Here is a 17,022-nt window from a genome sequence, read left to right on the forward strand (position 1 = left end):
CAGATGTAGTGGTGGTGATAACCCTTTCAGCCCAAGGATATAGTATTTTTTGTATTCTGGCTGACCCCAGACAATTACTGTATATTCAGTATAGGAGAGATCTGTGTGGGTGAAGGGATTGAAAATAGTCTCCATTAACCCCTGCAACCTGAGGATGTACTTTGTATTTTGTTCTGGGCGATATTATATGTTTGAATTCAGCTTCGGAAAGAACCCTTTGGACTAAAGGAGGCTAATAGTGATGATGAGAGCAGTGATTTTACTGGTGGTTGTGGTGGTAGTTTTGGTTGTAAATACAGTATATGAGTATGGTGATGGTTGTGGCTGTGGTGTTTGTGATGCTTTACTGTTGAATGTTTGCACTGGTCCTGCTTTTGACAGCTGTAGTACCAGTGATATTGATCGCACAGGTGATATGATTGCATGGAAAGGAATGGTTATGATTTGGATGGAGAAATGGATAAATGTGATTGTGTTTAAGGTTGAGCAAAAATGTGGAAGACCAAAAAGAAGATGGTTTGATATCATAAGTGAATATGTGAGGAAGTGGGGTTTTGGAAAGTTGAGAAAACAGATGAATTGACAAAGTAATGGACAGATTAATTATGTATAGAGGTACACAAGACAAGGATTGCAATCAACTCTAACTCTGAAGTGGACAGAATGCCCCAATTGTTGTACATTACATGCATACAGAACAGTGAGACCATGTATCCTCTTAAGAAATCCCCACATTGAAGTTGGCAGTTGTACAGCTGATGTTTTCTGTAGACTGAAGCTAGGCCAAGAATTGTAATAATGTGAGGGTCTTAGCTTGACCTTGACCGTATGTGCAGATACTTGGAAGAAAGACATTAAGTGACTTATTTGTGGCTTTCCATCTTCCTTCTGCCTGTGGGTGACTCTACACTGAGTGACAAGCCAAATGATTTCCTGTACACCAGGAAACCATATACTACACTGGGTGGTAACCATATAACCAAATTTTGGCACCTGGTGGTTTAGTAGGTAATCATTGCACTCCAATCGGATTGAGCCGGTGAAGGTTTATATCTAGGTGGTGGTTGGGGCTGATTGCTCACGTAATGGCACTCAGGGATGAGTGAGGCTGGTCACTCTCATCTTAAATGTCAGGACCAACTGCCTAGCCCCGGACTCCCACGCTCCTCATGGGGTAATGTAGGATTGGATGATGGATGGATAGATGGATATTTCCTGCCTGTGAAATGTGATTGTGTGACTAGTACCAAGCTTATATCCACATTTCACTCTTGTGGTGGAATAGCAGCTTCAAGTAAAGCACTTTGTTTAGATATAGTATGCCTTATGGGTTAGAACCATCATTTCAAAAGCTGATGTGATCAGTGGACTATGGATGTTCCATTTTACTGTGCATATTGTTAGTAGTTGCAGCTTTTGCTTTTCCTTTAATTAATTCTGAATCCTACTCACTCCAATTATTAGTGAGAAATACAGTGATGGTGATGATGATGATTAATATGCTCATCAAATTAGTACAGTACAAATTCAGTGTCTCTGTTTTCTTTGGCAGGCAGCAAAAAAGTGACAACACCAAATTATATGGGTAAAACTGTAGCAGAGGCAGTAAAGTCAGTGGCCTCCATATTGAAAAAATCTTTGGTACCAGAGCAGCTGGCAACAACACCAGATCCAAAGGAGTGTATTGCCTGCAAGACGGTGAGAACATTTATTCATTATAGAGAGATGCAGTATTTAGACATTTTTACCTGTATACATTTTATGATAATTTTAAACTTGCTAGAATTGACTCCTAGGGAGTTAATACCTTCAGATTCTTGAAATTCTTGTTGCAAAGGATTCTTTTGAAAATGAACTTTTATAGCAACATTATACAGTTTACACACATACTTCTTGTAATTCTATACTCCAGTCTTACTTGTTGGGTAGTTTGTAGTGCTCAAGAAATTTCTTATCCTTTGTAAGTTCATCAGGAAATTATATGATACAATATTTGAAATGACAGTGATGTGCATCCAGTACAAATTAGTGTTATTTGTACTTCATCTTTTATCTAACCAGCATTTGCTTCTACTCAATACTGTACCTCTAATGCTGGACAAGCAGTCCCAGGCATATTGTGTTCAGTATCAAACAGTTTATTTATTCAGAGCTTCCTTTGATTACAGCTAAAAGATCTAGTAAACAACTTTCGTAATGCTTTGAGTGGCAAGAACCTTGGTGCGCAAGGGTCAGCTATTGCCTTCACTCGTCTGTTGCGGAAGGTGCGAGAGAGTGACCAAGCCACAATTCAGGCAGTGCTCAAGGACAAAAAAAATGCCAAGATACTGTGAGTGTATTCAGTTGTGTTGGAAGTTTTTAGACTTTTTTAAGAGGAGCACATGACAAAAGTCTGGCACCATTATTTAACATGATAGTCACTTGATTGTCTGGCATATAATGTACAGTGCATCTTACAGAAATATACCAAAAAAGTATGCACATATGCTGATTTCACTGAATATGTTGTTGATACTTTTCTTACTCACTTGCTTTCACTTTAGTTTTTCTGGACCCAACTTCACCCCAGTGTTGGATGAGAAAAGGTGATCAGGATGAGGATAGTGATGTGAGTGTGTGTTTGAGTATTGTATGTAAATCATTGTTTATGATTGCATTTATGTTAGGTTGGTGCATGTGTGTACATTAGGCTGTTTGAGGAACTCGGTGGAGTAACTGAGTATGCCAAACTCAATAAAACAAGAAAATAGAGCTTTGACAGCAATTTTTAAATTTCCTGCCTAATAGCACCTTCGGAGTTCCTCCAAGGAACAGCATCATGAAAATAATCTGAGGCATTCCATGGAGGAACCCCAAAGGTGCCATGTGCCAAAAGTGTCATATTCTGTCCTCCATTTTCATGAGTCTGATTTTGATGCATTCAAAGTTACTCCATGGAGCTCCTCGTATGTTTTATATAATATATACAGTACAGTAAGGTCCCGGGTTACGTCAGTATCGACTTACGTCAATTCAAGGTTACGACAGTCAGTCCGTGAGTGGAAATTTTAAAATATAAGAAAATAAAGAAAAAATACGTAAAGCGTGGGTTTTGAAGTGTTGCTGTGTACCGCGAGATGTCTCTGGCGTTTTCCCGCCTCACGCTTAACTACCAACAATCGCTCTCAGTCTCACTGCTACCACCGCCTGATACAGTGATACCGTCATTTTCTTGTGTTTTTCGCCATCCTGATTCCAAGATGCCTAAGAGACAGCTTCCTGGTGACCATAACGACTCCAAGAAATGCAAGACCATCACATTACGTGAAAAAGTCGATATTATTAAGCGTAATGAGAAAGGAGAAAAGGCATCAGCAATACAAGGAACGTATCTTGACTCACGTTAAAGGTGCAACTCCCATGCAGTCAACTGTGATTACCAAGCAAAGATCGGGACTGTTGATTGAGATGGAACGTATGCTAATGCTGTGGATTGAGGACAATAATCAACTGTGCATGCCTCTGAGTGAACAGTTAATCTGTGAAAAAGCACGCACACTCTACCAAGACCTTAAGAAAGAAAAAAATGAGGAAAGTGAGACCAACGAGACATTTGTGGCATCAAAAGGTTGGTTTACTCGTTTCAGGGCTCGAGCAAACCTAACCAGCAAAAGAATTTTCGGAGAAGCAGCCAGTGCAGATGACGAAGCAGCAAAAACATTCGTTAAAGAGTTGGAGGAGTTGATTGAGAAGGAAGGCTACATTCCAGAACTTATATTTAATGTTGATGAAACGGGACTAAACTGGAAACGAATGCCTAACAGAACCTATATTGCTAAAGAAGAAAAAACCATGCCAGGTCACAAAGCATCCAAAGAGCGCCTAACGCTACTTTTGGGGGGAAACTGTGCAGGCGATTTCAAGCTTAAACCACTACTCGTGTACCACTCCGAAAATCCAAGAGCTCTTAAGGGGATCCTTAAAGCTAGCCTACCAGTTCATTGGAAAAGTAATTTAAAGGCTTGGGTGACTAGTGCAATTTTCATTGACTGGTTTTCAAAGTGTTTCGTGCCAGAGGTTGAACGGTATTGTGCTATGAAGAATCTGCCATTCAAAGCTTTTCTCATTATTGATAATGCTCCTGGTCATCCTTCGAGCCTGACAGAGTTGCACCCTAATGTAAAAGTTGTGTTTATGCCACCAAACACAACATCAATCCTACAACCCATGGACCAAGGTGTAATAAGAGCTTTCAAGGCTTACTACCTGAGAAAAACATTCAGACAGGCAATACGAGCAACAGAAAATGGTAAAGTAACACTCAAAGAATTCTGGAAAGATTTCAACATCTATAAGGCAGTAAAAAATATTGGAGAATGTTGGGCTGAAGTGACTGAGACAAATATGCACGGAGTGTGGAAAAAAGTGTGCCCTAACCTCGTAAATGACTTTAAAGGATTTGATGAAGACAGTATAAACGAAGTCAAGCGCAACTGTGTGAAAATTGGAAATGATTTAAATCTGGACATAGACGAGAGTGATGTACATGAACTTGTTGATTCACATGATCAAGAGCTGAGTAATGAAGACTTGCTATACCTAGGAAAACAAATGGAAAATGATGAAAAAAGTGATGAGGCAGAACCGCTAAGACAGTTTAAGATTAAGGAAATGGCAAATGCTTTCGACTTCCTAGAAAAAGCAATGGCTGCATTTGAAGATCAGGACCCAAATGCAGAGAGGTTTGCCAAAGTGTACAGGGGAATTGAGGATGCAGTGTCCTGTTATCGTCAAATCAATGACGAAAAGAAATATGCCGCCAAGCAGTCTTCAATTCTCCAGTTTTTCAAGCGAACTGAACACCGAGCCACAACTTCACCACCAGTTGCTACCTCATCCTCATCGTCAACCCCTGACTCCCTATCTTCAGCCCCTGACTCCCCTGCTTCAGCCCCGGACTCCCCTGCTTCAGCCCTGGACTCCCCTGCTCCGGTCCCTGACTCCCCTGATGCAGTGCCTTCCACATCGCAACCCCAGTAACGAGTCAAGTTGATGTCAGAAGGTATGTAGTGACACATAGTATGCATCTTTTATTACAGTACCATACAGTAATCGGTCATTTTATCACTGAAATAATTTTGCTGTCCGAGTGAGAAAAAAAAAAAAGCCATCAAACGATGTTAGAAATGCTTACATTATCGTGCTGGTAATGATGTTATTTCATATTTTACGGCAGTAATTTACAGTAAACTTTATTGTATGATGAAGTATGAAAAGTGCTTGAATATAGGAATAAAATGTGTGTTGGCAGTGTGCACGTGTGTAAGGATGGGAGAGTGAGGGAGCGGCAGCCAGACTCAGTTGTGGGTGAGGCAGTGGTGGCGTAACTCTGCTGCCATGACGATGAGAAGTGCTGTTACCGCAGCGAGTGTGGTACTGTGACGAAGACTCTTAGCTAGTACAACTTATATTTTATTCAATAAATATCATCAGTTCAAAAGACTATGTTTCTTATACATACCTGTTATAATATTATTACATGTTTAGTATGCAATGTATGGCTGAAAAATCTGTAAGATGCTTTGCGGTAAGTATAATCATACGACGTACTGTATAAAACTCGAGTTACGTTCAAAATCGGCTTACGTCATGTCTCAGGAACGGAACTCTGACGTAACCCGGGACCTTACTGTATTTCATTTTTTGACGTGTCTCTCAGTTATGAAGTTATGTCATATGTAGAATATTTTGTTTGTAGGAGCCTTTGCTGGTAGCATGTACAATTTGTATATCTACCATTCTTCCTCACCTAGGGTCAGTCAGTCCCACATGGGGGTGAGCATTGAAATGGGTGCAGTAGTATGTCCTCTTTTGTGTACTCATATGCCAGGACCTTGTTGAAGGTCCATCAATGATACAGTTGAATCGCATAAAACGTGTGTTTGTAAGCCATGGTTTTCTAATCCACGGCATGGTTCCCGCTTAGAACTGAAAGTAGCAGAAACCACAGTTATATGCTTAAAGTGCGGACTTTCGGCGCCAAAGTGATGCACATCTGTTGAGATTTCCATCATGTGTGTCTGTGCCACAAACCACAGCTATCAGCCATTCACAGGCAAGCATGACAAGCAATGAGAAGCCAGTCATAACCCTTCCCTGGCAGCAAGTATGCACACTACTTCCCTCCATTGTTTATTCCTGCATCACCCGCTGCAAGGGTGGCCACGAGCGCAGTTTCTGAGGACTATTTGGCCCCCCCCCTTTTTTTTTTCCTTACGTGCCCTTCCAGCGTGATATGATACCAGAGTAAGACTTTGTCGCAAAAGGGACAGAAAAAAAAATGGAAAATGGATGTTATTCATTGCTTCGGTAATGGCAAGTAAAAGGCAAGAATGACGACATCGCTTCAGTTATCTCTGCAGTGGACTTTGAGGGGTTTCTGAGGGAGGCTGAGGAGGAAGAAGTGGGGCTGAGGCAGCAGCAGCATGAGGCACTACCACACTCGCCTCATGCTGAGAGGCCCTAGTTTGCCTGTAGCCTCGGAACTCCCACCCTTACCCCTTCCACTTAAGAAATGTCGTCAGTCAGAGTCACGAAAGACCCTTTAATATTGATTAATTAATGTTTAATATTCTTTATTCTCAGTAATACATGCATTGAATAATTATTTGAGTGTGTGTTGGTGTTCACTGGTGACCAGTTGAGTGTAGGTAGGGTGATACGTGGCAACTTGGCTGAGAGGTGAGAACCATTAGTAATTTTTCCCATAAGTTATGTTATTTATAAACCGCAGAATTTCTAAAGCACAGCAGTGGTCCAGAACCATATTGCCGTGGATTAGACGACTCAACTGTATATACAAACTCATATTCACAAATATCATTTCAAAACATTTTCTACCTTCATTTCTCACCCTTTACCTAGCAGCCTTCCACACCCATGTAATATGCATGGTGCATTAGGTGAACTTGCTGGTGAATCTCTTGAGTGTGCAGAGGAGTTTTGTTATTTGGGAGACATGTTGTGTGCTGGAGGTGGGGCTGGAACTAGCTCTGTGGCTAAGGTGAGAAGTGGTTGGAAGAAGTTCATGGAGCTCTTGCCTCTCCTGACATTGAGAGGACTCTCCGTACGTGCTAAGAGGTCTTTGTATGCAGCCTGTGTTAGGAGTGTAATGCTGTATGGTAATGAGACCTGGGCAGTAAAGGAGAAGGATATTCGCAGGCTCAAACGTACAGAAATGACAATGATTAGGTGGATGTGTAGTGTGTCCCTGCGTGCAAGGTCTGGGGGGGCTGGGTTTACGATGGAAGATGTTGAAAGATAGGATGGGACTGGAATGTATTGGTGTTGTAATGAGGAGAGGTAGATTGAGATGGTTTGGGCATGTGGAGAGGATGGGGGGTGATAATTGGGTGAGGAAAGTGAGAAGTGTTAATATTGGGGGCGGGGTTATGAGGGGTAGACCGAGAAAGACATGGGACTAGGTCATTAAGTGTGACCTCAGGGTTAAGGGACTGAACAGGGAGGCTGCAGTAGATCGTGCCGCATGGAGAGCCGCCATTAGGTGACCAAGGCCGACGCATGCAAGCATGGTAGAGCCTTTAAAAATGAAACGAAACTGTTAGGTGGAGGTTGGTCACTTCTGTTAGTGACAGAAAGTAGTGTTCATTAGCTGTATGAATCAGTTGTTCTTCAAGACCCATTAAAAGTGGCATGAGTGTGTATAGTAGAGCTGCCCATCCATGTCAGGTTTGTGTAAGCCAGCCATTAAAGTACTGTATTGTATATGCATACAATTGTTTGTACAGTACAGGGTTTTCAGTACCCTACCTCACCGCACCTGCAGGTGGGAAAACAGGGCAGGATAATGATGAAAATGTCTTGTACAGTATGGCACAGAATTAACCCTGTCAGTCTGATGACTTGATTTTTACGCTGTTCTTGCAGTCTCCTAATGCGTTCACTTATCTTCAGTAAGAATTTTTCAGCCAGAGGGTTACATATACCAAGTAGCTTTCACTTATCTCTTCATTACAGAAAGCTTTAATATAAGATGAATCAGATCATCTGAAGACAGCAGGAGTAAAGTGTAATATGTCATGTGTAAGGGATTCAACATGCATATTTTCCCCCAGACCACAGCTGCTGGACATCGCTGCAGCAGCCCAAACTGTTGCTGCCCACAAGGCAGCCATGACTGTTGTCAATTTCAATGGGCCACCAGACCTACCTGAGCGTTACCTCTTGAGCCTCTCCCTTGCCACACACCCTACTGTCATTCTTATACAAGGTAACACTTCATGTGGTTGCTGCACATTGCAGTCTAGGATGTGTGCAGACAGAATGTGTGTGTGTGTGTGTGTGTGTGTATATAGATAGATAGATAGATTGATAGATAGATATATAGGTTTAGTGGTTGATGGGGGTGCTCATCACTGGCTTGGGGCAATTACAGGGGTATTGTAATCAATTACAGTTACGATTACTTTGCAAACTTCAGATTACAATTACGATTATGAGTACAGTAAAAGTAAGAGTAATCAATTACGATTACAATTACATAAGAAGTAATCATGATTACAATCATGATTACGTGTACTGTTATGCACTATATAATTATGAGCACATTTCTTTTATACTTGGCATTGATTAAAGTAAATAGCTGGTTAGTTTTTAAAAGCAAAAACATCATCCAGTAATATTAAACTGATAATTTCTAGGGCTATATATCTTACATGCAAATCATTTTCATAAGAATTGCCTGCGTAAGGAAGAACATAGGGTTAAGCTCTGCAGAACCTATGGTGACTGTTACTCTGGATAAAAATACACTGTATAGTGCTATGTCCAGTAAGTTGTTCCTTTACTGTATTTCTTTGCCGATTTACAATAAAAATGAGTTTTAATCATTCAAGAACCGAGACTTTTCTTCACTTTGTCCTTGACCCTTTCATTCTATTAACTTTTCTACCAACTGAGATCTTCCCAGGTGATATTATTCTAGCTTAGGTATGGTATTATATGGAAGCTTCTAAGTGATAACCTACAATTCACTTTTGTTTTCATATTGCATATGGACTTTTGTGGTGTATTTTTGACTGTTTGACACTGAACTACAGTATTTTATTCTTGACGAGTATTTGTGGAAGAATAACTTATCTGGGGCCTTGTAATCATAAAAGTAGCCATGATTACGATTACGGTATGAGAGTACAGGTAATTGATTATGATTGCGATTACTGTACTTTGAAAAAAAATGCCTAAGTAATCAGTTACAATTACACTAAAGTCTGTAATCGACTACGATCACAGATTACAATTACCTCATGTCTGGCTTATCATCCACTTCCCACTCTATGTAGTGCTGCTCTCGGGTGACGGCCCTTTCCTCTCTTCCTTCCTTTTTTCCTTCCGTCCTCTTCTGTCTGTCTTTCCTCTTCCTTCCGTTTACGGGTGACTCTACTCTCCATCTTCTGTCTTTTTTTTTTCCTTTATTCTTTCCACTTCCTTTAGCCGGTGGGTGACTCTACACTGAGTGACAAGCCAAATGGTTTCCTGTGCACCAGGAAACCATTTACTATGCTGGGTGGTAACCATATAACCAAATTTTGGCGCCTGGTGGTTTAGTGGGTAATTATTGCGCTCCAGTTGGATTGAGCCAGTGAAGGTTTAAATCCAAGGGGTGGTTGGGGTTGATTGCTTATGTAATGCCATTCAGGGATGAGTGAGGCTGGTCACTCTCATCTTAAATGTCGGGACCAACTGCCTAGCCCCGGGCTCCTGGGTTCCTCATGGGGCAATGTAGGACTGGATGGTGGATGGATGGATGAATGTTGGATTGAAACAGGGATGTGTCATGTCTCCCTGGTTATTTAGTCTGAATATGGATGGAGTTATAAATGAGATGCAGGATAGGGCAGTGGACACTGGAATGGCTGAAATGAGAGAGGACAGCATTTGGAAATACTGTTGTTTACAGATGATACCATATTGTTAAGTGAAGACGAAGGGGGAACTGCAAGGCTTGGTAGTTGTGTTTGGGAGAGTGTGTAAGAAACAGAATCTAAAGTCGAATGTAGGGAAGAATAAAGTTATGGTCTTAGAGAGAAATGAAGTCACTGAATGTACATTGAAGTTGGATAATGAGGAAATGGAAAATGTGAGTGCATTTTAGTACTTGGGTAGTGTGATGAGTAAGGATGGAAGTTTGGAGGATGAAGTGCTTGAAAGGGTACAACAAGGAAGAAAGGTTGCTGGTTCTTTGAAAGCAAAGATAAGAAATAGGGAAGTGAGCATAGAAGTAAAAATGTTGCTACATGATAGTATTGTGATAACAACTCTTGTGTAAGGAAGTGAAGCTTGGACCTTGGAAGGACACCAGTCAAGAGTGAGAGCAGTGGAAATGAGTTATTTGAGAGGAGCATGTGGAGTAAGCTCTGTAAGTGATGATAAATGTAAAATTATTTTTGAAAGGAATAATGATGACAGCGGTTAGCCCATAAAAGTTGGACTTATAGAGAATTTTTTTAACTTCTTGTCCCTATGGAGTATAATTCCCTCTAAGAACGAAAATTAATTGGAGTGTCCAATTTCGAAAGTAAGTTGGATGTTAGACTGTCTCGTTTATGTAATTTAAAATTAAAGAGGCATAATTATATGGTGTAATGTATAATGTGTCCTAAATCTATTGACGTTAAAAACTGGCTGTACTAAAAAAGGCATACCCGGTACTGAAACGCTGGTTCTCACATGTTTATTCTCCAATTCATGGTTACCAGATATGGAGCTTACAGACCAGGTGGTGACCTACCCATAATTATGAGAGAGAGAGAGAGAAGCATATTTGAGTTGTAGCATGCACTCAGAATTCCTTAATTAACTCCAAAATATGTCAGGACTGACAAATGAGGAAGTGAGGGAACATTGTGATGTGGGTGTGGAGATAATAGAAAGCATTAATACATTGAGGTGGTTTGGCCATGTGGAGAGGATGGAGGGCAAGAGACTAATGAGGAGAGTGTATGTGAGCAAGGTGGAGGGAAGGAGAAGGAGGGGGAGGTGGAGGATGAGATGGAGGGATGGAGTGGAGAGGTAAAGAGAAGGGTGTGAGCTAGGGGGAGGGCAGTGAAATGGTGAGGGACAGGGCAACATGGAGGTGATTTGTTTGTGGCCATCCCTTGCAGGATTAGGGTGTCTGGCAAGACATAGATTGATACTTTTTTACAGACCTACATGGTCAAGTTTTTTAAGAAAAAAAAAAAAAAAAGCTATGATTTTGTTGAAATCTGAATAATGTTTAAACCAAATCAAAGAATAATGAGGAATGAAAATTTTTATTTTAGGTGATGAGACCAGTGCTCTTAAGGTCATCCACTCTCAGATGAGTGTAGGTGTCAGTTTTAGATGCTATCTTCGGTGATCATTCAGAGCTAATTTTGGGAAATAAAAAGGCCAATTTTATAAATTGTCATATTTAGATGGTACTCTAATAATAATAATAGTAATATTACTTAATATTATTATTACAGTATGGTAATAATAATAAAAATAATAATAATGATATAATAATAATAATAATAACAATAATAATAATAATAACAATAATAATAATTATTATTATTATTATTATTACTATTACAGAGGTGCCACTTAAGGGGCTACTGTTATGCCATTATACAGTGCAACCTTGAAAAATTTGAACGTGAAGTTTGGGAATGTGCAAAATTTGACTATCACAGTTTATAAAATTGGACTTTTTCTTTCCCCCTGGTGGGGCAACACTGGATTAAACGATGAATGAACAAATGTTGATAATAATAATAATAATAATAATAATAATAATAATAATTATATGTTTATTCAGTTAGGAATATACAAACATATTGGCACATTAACTCCTACGAGCTGGCTGATGTGTTTAGCGATCACAGTTCAGGACATTGAGCTCTGCCGGTTGACGGGATTAGCCTCAAGCATCTTCCCACCATCTTTCGAACTCGCGATCATTTTCTGTGACACCCATAGGGTAGGTAGGCCCCCCAGGTACCCCACAGATGCACGGCTCAGTCTGTACATGGCACTGGTAAAGTGAGGAGCCATGTCTTCATCATCGTCATCGTCCGATTCCATCCCACCACATGCAGGGCTGAGTGCATCATCGACCCCCGCTAAAGTTGTGCCCTTAGTGCCGAAGAAAGGGCTCAATGATAGTGCCATCCCGTGCCTTGGACGACACTGTGTCCTCACGGACACTTAGTGAGAGTACGTCTTCGGAAGAGAGAAGGAGTTACCATGTGGAAAGTGAACTCTCTCGTCCTCCAACCCCTTCCCACTCTCAGATGCCTGAAAAGGCTCTCAGACTCCTGCAGGAGGAGGGCAATGCCTTCGACAGTGACGAGTTCACTGAGGAGGAGGACATAGATGACCGAGCACACCAGACAGGTGAGGGTGGAGTTGGCGGTCATCTGCGAAATAAACGCTGATGAGCCATCTCACCGCCACGCTCACTGTGTGCTCGCGGTCGTCTCACCCTTGAACTTCCACCTTCACCTCAGCCGAGTACTTCAATGGCAGAATCACCACAACTGGACCCTTCAGGAGTGGAATTTTCCACACAGGCCCCATGTGATGTTACTTAACAGGAAGCGTCTCCCCAGGGAAGGCCCGCATCAAGTGAGTCATCACCCCCCACCTCCCACACCTCTGTCTTTCCTTCCCCCTCATCCCCTGGAATGAGCATGCTCGCGGGCATGCACGCATGCAGAAAATACATGCTGCACATGGCAGATGGTCCACCTTACCCGGTGTGAGTAGAGTGGATACCTTTGGGAGGATGGAGCAGGATTTGAGCCCTCTGTGCTGGTGTTTGATGAGGAAGGAACAGTTGTTCAGGAGGATGCACTCCCCCCTGGCCCTGGACTATTAGCAGTATTTTCAGAGCAGTATTCACTACTGCAGTTATGCAAATCCTGGTCGAAGAAATAAATTTCCACCAGGCTATGTGTGTGCAGTGGCTGCCAGCAAAAGCACGCACATGAGGGACTAGCAACCTGTGGAGGTGGGGGAGTTGTTTGCGTGGCTAACCCTTACCATGTTGATGGCACATGCAAGAAAACATATGCTCCAAGACTAGTGGCCGATAGATGAACTCATGGGCACACCTGTCTTCGGTAAGTACAGTAGGTTCGCACAGTGCGCGTCATCACAGTGCGCGATTTGCATTGTGTGCGAGTGACCAAAAACCCTTGAGTGCGCAAGTTTACCGCACAGAATGTGAGGCAGAGGCAAGGAGTGGCTCAAAAATGCCATTTTCTATTAGTGTGCAACCACCCCTCACACAGCGCGTCACATGTCATGTTGATGCGCAGAAATTCCCGGGCATTCTACTGTTGAGGATGAAGAGGATGCAATGTCAGAAGTGTCAGCATTGGACTTTGAAGGGTTTATGGCCGAAGTGAGTGACTTTGGTGCTCCTGGGGAAGGTGCTTAAGAGGAGTCTGTGGAGGGAAGTGTTGGTGCGGTGGGGAGTGCGGCGCTGTAAGTGTTGCCGCGCCTCAGAACCCCTGTTATTTAAGGTCATCAGGCCTGTTGTTTACTGTTGTTAAGGTGACTACCCATATTTTTGTTATTGTAGCTATAGCTTTAGTACAATGTCTGAAAAATATGACCTTTATTATGTCTCTAAGGGCCAAAAAATGTCCAGGTATGAGGGGGTACCGCCCATATGTAATTATTCCCATAAGATTATGTATTCCCAGTATGCGAATTCCCAGTGCACGAGGTCGTGGACCGCCCAATCTCTCGCGCACTGTGTGGGCCTACTGTATATGCCCCGTGACAGGTGCCTCGCCACCCTAAGGTTCCTCCATTACAATAGAAATTATGGGCCTGCACCGAATGACAGGTTGTGGAAAATTAGACCCATTCTAAAAATGCTCAAGGAGTCGTTTTCCAGGGTTTTCATCCATTTCGGAAAGTGGTAATTGACAAGTCACTGGTGTTATTCAGGGGCAGTTTGGCATTTACGCAGTATGTGCCGTCCAAGCGTCACCGCTTTGGGCTGATATTCTTTGTCCTTTGTGACTACAAAATTGGATATGTGCTTGATGTGATAGTTTATTCAGCAACGGATGTTGATATACCTAGTGATGATCCTCACAGTTTCTCGACAGCAGTCGTGAAAGTGCTGATGCAAAGGTGTTTCAACAGGCACCACATTCTGTACGCGGATAATTATTACACTGCCTCGGCGTTGACCAAGTATTTGCTTGAACACAGTACTGGGTCCTGTGGAACTGTTCAGGCAAATAGAAAGAATTTTCCAGTATTCCCAGCAAATACTGAGAAAGAAGCCCTTCTTACCAAGAAATGTGTCAGCGTGTTAACCCCTCTCTGGCATGACAAGAGACAACTTAACATGTTGTCAGCAGTACATGAGGGTGTGTTTGAGGATATGGGAAAAACAGACTACAGGACCAGGGAACCTGTATTGAAGCCAGATGCCATCAACAGTTATATCAACATGCGGCTTGTTGATAAATCGGACATGCAAATTGGTGAGGTTGATTGCCGACGTAAGTCCTTCAGGTGGTACAAGAAGGTGTTTTTATACCTTCTTGATATTGCCGTTCTGAACAGTTTCATAGTGTTCAAGGAGCATGCCAGGAAACCTCTCTGTCTATGAGAGTTTGAGAGAGAGCTTGCACCCAAACACCTTGAAGAGTATTCAACTGCACAGGTGCCAGGTGCTAGGTGGGGGACGCAGACAGCGCCTACAGTGGACAGGCTGAGCTGTGCAGACTACTTCCAGTAGCACAGACTGGTAGAGATTGGCCATACCACAGCATCATTGTGCAGAGTGCAAGATCCCCCTATGCCCTAAATGTTTTTGCGAGTCTCTCTCCGAGCGTGATTGCTGAGCAGGTGTGTGGGAAAGTATAAATAGTATACAGGTATGCACAAGTGTGTGTTTTTTTTATAAACATGTGAAATGTTAGATATTATAAGTGATTTCTAGTAAGTGCTATGATATAAGTGATTTATAAAAAGTTCTACAAGTGCAGTACAATAAGTGTTACCGGTACTTTTTATTGGTTATTGGTGGAAAAATTATTGGAAATACCTTGAGTTTGCCTACCTGTTACATGAAAAAAAAACACTTGTGAGCTGTCCAGAAAGAAAAGTACCTTATTGGCTATAACTACATTTTTTGCCTCGATACTCATGAAAATAGGGCTGAATATGTGAGCATAACTGTATTTGTGATGTGAATTACAAATAATGTATGTTGTTTATAACATTTGTAAGATTTTCACTATGCCCCTGATTAGTACAAATCATTCTGAATTATAGTACAAGTAATTACCTCATACTCAACCATACTGCATAAAACAGCCACAGTTACTTGTCAAAGTGCAGTTACCCATAACTGTGATGTCAATTGCAATTATAAGTGTCGTAGTAGTGGGAAATTAGTATAATTGACACAAGAAGTGAGTACAGAAAAACAAAGAGCTATTTTTTTTCCCCACACACCTGCGGGGCATAGTGGCACTATGAAATGGGTGGAAAACCCTTTGGGGAGCCACATGGACAGGGTAATGACTCATCCACACGACAACGAGTAAGGAAAAGGCGAGGATCGAGTGGAATTTTCCACATTCCATCCAAGGACACTCGGACAGTGTTACAATTACCACTCTGGTCAGTGCTGCCAGCGAGTCCTAGTTCACTGCTAGTGGCGCGCTCTCGGAACCAGTCTGCCTAAGTGTGTAAAACCAGTCATCTTCAACTTATCCTTACTCGTCGACGGGACCACTTGGAGACCTCGGGATACCTTCATTTGAAAGAGGAAGAGTTGGTGAGTCATATGGATTTGAAGTAAGGGTATTTTTCCCAAAATCTTAGAAATTCCCCGTAAGGAGAAGTGGGTGATGGCAGGAAACCGCCGGTGGATAAGGGTTAAACATTGAACAAGTGTTTACAATTACCATCCATGCTTGAAACCAACCAAGGATAACCCAAGAAGGCCTCTGTGGCATATTTCCATTGGGGTCCTTCTTTTGGGATCAGGATTAATTGGGGACAAGTGGGAGCAGTTACTCTTATTCTAGATGTAATCTTAGCTTAAGTTATATTTCATGCAGGCTGGGTACCAGTACATAAGCCACATTCACCTCTCATCCTATGTTGGTGGATGAACGAACTGCAAATTATTGCCCACCAAGCGAAGCGATAATGTAATTGCCTGCGTCTGTGTGTGTGTCTGTCTGTACCCAAAATATCTCAAAATCAAGAGGGCAAATTGTATTCAAACTTTGTGGACAGTATCCCAGGATGTATGGCCTGTTTGTTAATAATTTTGGCAAATCAGAGGTGATATGCCTCTGATTGCCAGAGGATTTTGCAGGAGAAAAGTACCCTCTATCTTTTTGTTTTAGCTTGCCATTATTCATCATTTTCTGTTGTACCTGTAATGAAGACAGCAGCTTCTTAACCCGCCACGTCCCATTGACGTATACTGTATATACGTCCACACGTTTTGTCACTGTCAGTCCCGTTGACGTATATAAACATGCATCAATTGCAAGGTCCCTAATTTGGACAATTTTCAATTTTCGCACGTGATTTTTGGTACGTATACATGGGACACCTTCCTCTACAAGATGCCAGGCAGTGACAATGCCTTACCCACATGACCTTAACCTTTATCATTCATTTTCAGTGTCTGTCCTCCTGTCTTCTTATTTCTTCCATCTTTCACATCACTTTATTACTCTTCCTTACTTTTCAGGTGGCTTCACATTGATTGACAACCCAAATGGTTTCCTGTAAACCAGGAAACATTTACAGTGCATGGTGGTGACCATATAACTAGCCCATACATATTCCCCACATGTCAGCAAGTGGGTTGGCAGAGGGTTAGTGCCCCTCCCCGTAAAACAACTAATTCAAAGACAAACAGCCACTCCTTGTGGGATGTCACACTGACTATAGATTGATAGATGGAATTACTGGTATGATACATTTACTACAGGTAGTAAG

At 41.9% G+C, this 17,022-nt stretch overlaps 1 protein-coding gene across 1 annotated transcript in view; it reads left to right on the top strand.

The window, feature by feature from the left end:
- The window catches only part of Mtp (microsomal triacylglycerol transfer protein), a 108,033-nt gene that overhangs the window by 56,816 nt on the left and 34,195 nt on the right, over positions 1–17,022 (top strand). Inside the window, exons 6-8 of the mRNA XM_080283517.1 lie at positions 1,553–1,698; positions 2,169–2,329; positions 8,115–8,269. Of these exons, the coding sequence (XP_080139643.1) occupies positions 1,553–1,698; positions 2,169–2,329; positions 8,115–8,269 (462 nt within the window). The remainder of the gene's footprint in view (positions 1–1,552; positions 1,699–2,168; positions 2,330–8,114; positions 8,270–17,022) is intronic.

Source organism: Coenobita brevimanus, chromosome 97 (assembly GCF_032717465.1).
Source record: "Coenobita brevimanus isolate Jiangsu-jjx chromosome 97, ASM3271746v2, whole genome shotgun sequence".
In the NCBI taxonomy this organism is placed as follows: domain Eukaryota; kingdom Metazoa; phylum Arthropoda; class Malacostraca; order Decapoda; family Coenobitidae; genus Coenobita; species Coenobita brevimanus.